Below are 7,598 nucleotides of genomic sequence, written 5' to 3'. Positions count from 1 at the left end.
CTTTATTTCAGTCAGTGTATGCTTAATTTCTAGTTGGTCCTTTTTCATATCCTCGAGGGTCTCACTAGATTTCTTGAGGGTCTCACTAAGTTTATTGGCGGTTTCTAGAAAATTCTTGAAAAACCTTAAAAGTGTGGTTTTGAACTCTATATCCAGTCGTTTGCTTTCCTCCATTTCTGTCATTTGTGACCTGTTTCTTTGTCTCTGCATTTTTTATGCTTCCCTGTGTTGGTAGAGTGGCTTTGTGTGCTAGGTGTCCTATAGGGCCCAGTGGCTCAGCCTCCCCAATTACCTGAGGTGGACACTCTTGGTGCACCCCTTTGTGGGCTTTGTGCACAGTCTTGTTGTAGTTAAGCCTTGATTGTTGTAGGTATCACTGGGAGGAATTGACCTCCAGGCCAATTGGCTGTGAGAATCAGCTGTGTCTACAGTGGGAGAACTTCTGTGCTGGAGACACCCTTCTGGGGCAAGACTTGCTTCAGTGGGGCTTTGGTGCTCTCTGAGTCTGCCCCCTGAGTGTGTCCCTTATGGATCTGAGGAGTTGTAATCTGGATGGTCCCACTCTGACTACTGGGTATAAACTGGCTCTTGGATCTCTAAGGAGGTGCTAATTTAGCCTCTGCCGCAGGCTACCCAGCAGGAGCTAAGGAGAGATCTGCAGATTCCTCTTCTTTGTTTGGGGTTTGGAGGTGCCTGGATGAAGCAATGCAAGCTGCTGTGGGGCCTTGGGCCTTCTTTTGGATGTTCTGTGTCTCTCTGACCCAGCGCAGTTTGTTAGGTAATTTTCAGATTGCAAAGGGCCAGGCCATTCATATGCAAAAGCCTCTGCACACAGCTTGGATGGGGCGGGGTCTCAGGGAATCAACAGGGCGGAGCAAACAGCTATGGCTGATCCTTAGTCCTGCCCTAAGAGGGCCCGGGTCTCAGTGTCCCGCAGTAATCGCTGTGAGCACTTCTGAGAGAAAGCTGCCCTCGAGTTCCGCCTGCTGCCAGACAGTCCAGTTTCTCCCAGTATGAGTCTGGGTCCCCAGAGACTCGCCCAGAACTGGAGTTCAGAGCAGTCGGGAGCTTGTGTCTCCCTCCCGATTGGAAAAGACAACCGTGTCCTCAGTTGCCAGCCCTTTCTGCGTGCACCTCCATACCTCTGCACTTTACTTCTGCACCTCCTCTGAGTATCAGTGTGCTTTTCTCTTCCCTTCTAGTTGTAGAATTTCCACTCAGCCAGCCTTCCTGTGGTTCTGGATGATGTCCGTTTTGTTTTTTAGTTGTATTTTTGAAGTGGTTGTGCGAAGCAGCAATTTCAGGTGTTTACCTATGCCGCCATCTTGGTTTCTCTCTATATCATAATTTATTTAATTCCCTTGCTGGTGGCTGTTCAGGTGGTTGTGAATTTTTTAACTTGATTTTTAAAAAGTGCTATAAACAGCCGAATCGGTTTGGCTCAGTGGATAGAGCGTTGGCCTGCGGACTGAAGGGGCCCAGGTTCGATTCCAGTCAAGGGCATGTACCTTGGTTGCGGGCACATCCCCAGTGGGAGGCGTGCAAGAGGCAGCTGATCGATCACTCTCATCGATGTTTCTGGCTCTCTATCCCTCTCCCTTCTTCTCTGTAAAAAATCAATAAAACATATTTTTTTTAAAAGTGCTATAAACAACTTTATGCGTAAATATCCATCTGGCTCTTTCTTTAGGCATGGCTCCTAAAACCAGGGTTACTGATCCTGTATGTGCTTTTGCTTGATGCACCTGGAGAAATGTTTTTCCATACCAGATGCTTCTTTGAGTCAAGACACAGGGTGTGAATGACCTTGTGTTTTCACACCTTCTTTTGGGTTGAAATGTTTGAATGTATGTTTGTTTGTGTGGGGGACATACGTAGTAGTGAATGCTACATTCTAATTCTTTTCAGATTTGCCTTTTTCTTAGCAGAAATTCTTGCTAGACCTAAACCATAAGCTGACCAGCTGTGAGTCATAATTTTGTTGGAAGTGGCAATTTTACCTTTAAGATGGTCTTTACAGGTATTTTAGTAAGATGTTGGGAGCAGCTCAAAAATGCTAGCCAGAAATTATTTAAATCTTAAAAACCCCTATCCTCCCAGGGCACTTTAAAGATTATTTCGAAGGTAATCTTTGAAGTTTCTATAGAACTAAGTGTTTTCCTAAAAAGTAAAGAAATATGGCCTGACAAATATGCAAAATAAGTCTGTAGGGGGACAGAAGAGTGATTGCCATGTTGACGGGGTTTCTTTAAGTGCCTTTACTTGCTGTTTATTCCAACAGACTAGAGTATGAATTTAATTTTCATAAGAGCTTACTATATACTTTTATTTAGATTGTATTTATTGGTGACTTGTTTATGATGATATAAATATAATCAAGATGTTCTGTACAGTTACTTTACAAATTGTAAACAAATCTGTTTTGTAGGATTTGGATCAGAGATACAACACTATTTTGCAGATGTATGGAGAAAAAGCGGAAGAGGCGGAAGAACTTCGATTAGATCTTGAAGATGTAAAAAATATGTATAAGACTCAAATAGACGAACTTTTAAGACAGAGGCTCAGTTAACTTCTGAAAATTACATTCCCATCAAACTGAATGTAATCATTTAATAACTAAATGCAGACTTTCAATAAATTCTCTTGTAGAATTAGAAAGTGGAATTTATTATAGAGATAAAACATTGGAAAAAGTTTTATAGTATATAGTAATATTTGCAGTTAAATTATTTTGTGCAATATTTGAACTTTATTTTTGAAACTATCTTTAAAGATTTATTTTTTAAAGCATCTTTTTTTTTTCCATGAATAGCACCGAGATTTATTACTTTATCCTTATGTCAGTATGGTTGGGGAAGAATAATGGTGTTCATACATTGTATTATAGATAAAAACTAATTATATCTATAATTTATATGTTTGTATATATTGAGAACATTCAATGAGTGATATTGATATATTGAAACTTTGAAATCTTTCACACTTAAATCTTCAACATTTCTATTTACTGCTCATGAAAATGGACATTAAGTGTCCAATTTTTAAAAAATATTAAACTTCCTGTTACTAAATTTTGAACTTAATATTTTTCCTTTAAAGTAGAAGTCACACTGACACAGGAGATTAAAGGATGAATAATTTAAATTAAAAACATTTTTGTGGCCCTAGCCGGTTTGTCTCAGTGGATAGAACCTGCAAAGGATCCTGGGTTCGATTTCCAGTCAAGGTCACATACGTTGATTGCAGGTTCCTCCTGGCCCAGGCCCTGGTTGGGGCTCCTGCAGGAGGCAACCAATTGATGTGTTTCTCTCACATCAATGTTTCTCTCTCTCTTTCCCTCTCTCTTCCACTCTCCCTAAAAATCAATTAAAAAATATCCTCGGGTAAGGATTAACAACAACAACAAAAAACTAAAACATTTTTGTGGTCAAGATTTATTTTACCCAGATTCCACAATTAAGTCTGTACAAATTGTGTTACTGTCTGGAGAAAGCTAAGCTATGCAGTTATCTAGGCATGGTTGGATAATGGGGAAAATGTGCTCAGAATGATTTGTGATGGTATCAGTAACATTTAAGCGATTTTGAAGAGGTTTTGTTTGTACTACCCTATGAAATGAATCAACATAATAAAATTGTTAATATAATTTTCTCTTGAAAATACTTTCACATTTTGTAAAACCTTATTTTTAGCACATTAAAAGTGAATGTTATAGAACATTCATAACAAAGTGTAGGAATCAATTTAAATTTGGCATTTGCAATTCTGTGTAATTTTATTTTTTTTCTTGAACCATTAAACACAAAAATAGGGCAAAATAGCTTTTAAAAATAGCTATGCCTTCTTCCAAATGTTATTTTATTCAGAAGTTAACCAGTCTGTGTTGTATACTTATGAAATATTTTAATTTTAATACCTTTTATTCCTGAAAGTCTTGTAGCTGCCTTTACTTACAAAATAAAAACTCTCAATTGTGAGTTAAATTTTAAACACTAGAACTTTGGAGTATAACTATAAGTAAGCCATGTTAAGGAATGGAATGCTTTTCAGGGCAATTCAAGTGACATTCTTTTTCTTTTTGTATTCCAGACCGTATTTCTGGCACTGGATTTCTGATGTTTATTTAGCATTAGTAAATATTCTTTCAAAGTGAGCCAAATTCATAAAATTAACTTTCTATATTTTAGTGGTAAGATCGGTGTAATTGCTTTTTGTCATCTTGATTTTTTTTTTTTTTTTAAATTTAGGTACTGACGGAATGGCAAGACTGATAGCAATAAGAAATATACAGAATTAGAAGATATAGGAAACTTAAGTTGCAAAATTCTGACAAATGTTTGAAATGAGAAGTTTAGGAATTATGAAATTCTTTTTAAAATATTCATTAGTGAGAGAGAAAAACACTTTAGTTGTGGGAAAAAATTGAAATAAAACGATATCATCTATTTTCATATTAAACATTCTCTTCTCTTAATCCTTCTTAACATTAATAAAACCAGTTCAACTTAAAACTTTAAAGAGTTTTCAATTTATTAAAAAATTCAAAGCAGCTAATTTCATCTCTGGCTGTATATTACCATATGTTGTTCTTTATCTGCAAGTGAATAGTTGATATTCATACTAATCCTATTTTACTGTAAACTTAGATATCTCAATACATTTTTAAGTTGAGAAGTATACTAAATCAATTTCTTGAAAGACTCCACTAAATAAAAGAATATGTATTGAATATTGGTTGCCATATTTTGCTTTGTCATTAAGGCTTGTCTATCTGTATTCTAAAAAAATAATATTTTAATGGATAAGAATATAGTTTGCAGTTAGATGTTTCTATTCTTGGAAGAAAACAGAAAGATACTATAAATCTTAATTTCAAGAATATGAAAGAAGAGTAAAAGAGGTATGAACATTGTTTTTTATGTATAAACATCTAAGCACAGATGCTAGGCATCCTTCCAACTCTGGGGAAACTAAATTGAGAATACCATTCCTTTTCCCCCTTTGCTTCTGTTTTGAGAACTTCCAGTGTTAACAGTATTTAGCACATGGAGGAATGTATCTATATTGTGATTTAAGATATTCTAAGTATGGATAATTTCTGACTTAAGGAAACATTAGTTTTTGTAGTTAAAAGAAAAGAATGTTCAGCCTAGTCGGTGTGGTTTAGTGGTTAAGCAGTCGACCTGTATGATCCAGGAGGTCATGATTCAATTCCCGATTAGGGCATATGCGCGGGTTGCGGGCTTGATTGCCAGAGTGGGGCTTGCACGAGGCAGCTGATCAATGATGCTCATCATTGATGTTTCTATCTCTCTCTTCCTCTCAGAAATCAATGAAAATACATTAAAAGAAAAAGAATCTTCAGGAAAAATTTGTTCTCATGATCCCTCAATTGGCATTTGATTTATTAATTGAATTAATAATGAATATTAGAAGTATATGATTTATAGTATTTAGAAAGTAGCCATAAGAAAACAAAATGACTGTAGACACTTTATCTTGTTTTACTTGTTTGTTTAGTATGTATACATTTGTACTATAATACCATAATTTTTCATTTTTATTTAAAAAATTAATTTTCACTATTCAATTTTAAGTTATAAAATTTTGTAAAGGGCTGAAAGTATGATTTAAACTACAAATTGATAAATATTTTAATTTTAAGTGAAATAATGTAAATAAGCATGGATCTAATTTGAATAAAATTTTTAAAATAGTAATAATGTATTTCATTTTTGACTTAATTTAAAGTGGCCAATACCAATGAATGGAGCTGGTACTGTTTTATGAAGATAATATAACTTGTATAAGTTTGGAATTCATATTTTAAGAAAATGAGGATAAGTCCTAATTTTAGTAGGCATTATTAAGACTTAGTATTAAGCATAGTTTTCTAATTAAGATGTATTTTTGGAAAACAATTTTAAGACTTACTGATTATAACTGGCAATTACTGTAAGGATGATTTTTGTGTCTTTTAAAAATCTTAAACAGTATCAAAATATATCCTAAATGTCTTACAATATTTCTATATTCAGATAACAGATATGCTACCCTGTTTTTGAGTTTATATTGGGGCTTATACTCTTGAACTATGCAACTTAATCCCTTAAAGTACTTGTAAGCTATTGCTTTTATACATATCCATGTTACCTTTTAGCAAACAAAGATCTTTTAACAAGATAGGATGGAAATTAAAAGTATCTTCTTAATACTTACTTTTTTTCAAAACAAACAGAACACACACAAAAACCCCAAATGCTTCAGTATTCCAATTGCAATGCAGAGAATTTATTCTAGTGCTGTCCAGAATTTATTCATACTGCCCCACTCCCTAGTAAGATACATTTAATTTTAGAATCCTCAAGTAATCTATCTACATAAAAGCCTAAGCAACCGAACGACCAGTCACTATGATGTGCACTGACCACCAGGAGGCAGGCTCTCAATGCAGGAGCTGCTCCTTGGTGGTTAGTGCACTCCCACAGCTCCACAGCTAACCTCCCCTCTCCCCCCATGCCCCTCCCACCCCAGTCAGCCTCAATTGCTGGCCAGGCCAAGGGACCCCACCTGTGCACGAATTTGTGCACTGGGCCTCTAATAGTAAATAAGAGGTGTGAACGAAAAAGGGACTATGTAGAAAACTGGACAAGCTCGGGCTACTGGGCATGCCTGATGAGCCGGGTGAATGAGTAACCACATGGTGGTGTGGTCATAAATTCCTAACTGGGCAGGTCATAATGGTAGTCATGCCTATAGTTTCCTTAGCAAAGGGGTTATCTTTGCCTTAAGTGAGCCCTGTGCTTTGGTGTTTTTTAAATTGAATTAGTTGGGATAACATTGGTTAATATAAGTTTCAGGTGTACATGTTTATAATACATTATCTGTATATTGTGTACTCAACTTGAATTACCATATAGTTGACCCGTTTGGCCTCTTCGTCCTCTCCTCACTGCCTTCCTCTCTGGTTAACTACCATACTGTTGTCTGTGTCTGTGAGTTTGTTTTGTTTGTTCATTTGTTGCTGACCCAGGGCACATTGAGGAGTTTGGTTAGTAAATGGTTTGCATATTACCCTATTCCATAAAAAATTCAGGAATACATGATCGATCCCAAGGAATTTGAAAAGGGATTGTATACCTGCACTTAATCTTTAAATCAATATTTTGAAGTTGATGCCATTATCGGCTTCTTTTATTTTTTATTTTTATTGATTTCAGAGAGGGAGAGGGAGAGAGAGAGAGAAACATCAATGATGAGATAGAATCATTGATTGGCTCCCTCCTGCACACTCCCTACTGGGGACCAAGTCTGCAACCCGGGCATGTGCCCTTGACTGGAATTGAACCCAGGACCCTTCAGTCCACAGGCTGATGCTCTATCCACTGAGCCAAACCAGGCAGTGGTTCTCAACCTGTGGTTCGAGACCCCTTTGGCGGTCGAACGACCCTTTCACAGGGGTCGCCTAAGACCATCCTGCGTATCAGATATTTACATTATGATTCATAACAGTAGCACCATTACAGTTATGAAGTAGCAACGAAAATAATTTTATGGTTTGGTCACAACATGAGGAACTGTATTTAAAGGGCCAG

General features: G+C 36.4%; 1 protein-coding gene across 1 annotated transcript in view; it reads left to right on the top strand.

Annotated features, from left to right (window-relative positions):
* TMF1 (TATA element modulatory factor 1) overlaps nucleotides 1–3,074 on the top strand; it is a 36,961-nt gene extending 33,887 nt beyond the window's left edge. The window contains exon 15 of the mRNA XM_014542491.1: nucleotides 2,429–3,074. Coding sequence (XP_014397977.1) covers nucleotides 2,429–2,572 — 144 coding nt within the window. The 3' untranslated portion in view covers nucleotides 2,573–3,074. The remainder of the gene's footprint in view (nucleotides 1–2,428) is intronic.
* The last annotated feature ends 4,524 nt before the right edge of the window (nucleotides 3,075–7,598 follow it).

This window comes from Myotis brandtii, unplaced genomic scaffold (genome assembly GCF_000412655.1).
Source record: "Myotis brandtii unplaced genomic scaffold, ASM41265v1 scaffold1080, whole genome shotgun sequence".
Lineage (NCBI taxonomy): Eukaryota > Metazoa > Chordata > Mammalia > Chiroptera > Vespertilionidae > Myotis > Myotis brandtii.
The sequence above is the reverse complement of the archived record's forward strand: the minus strand, read 5'-3'. Positions and strand labels throughout refer to the sequence as shown.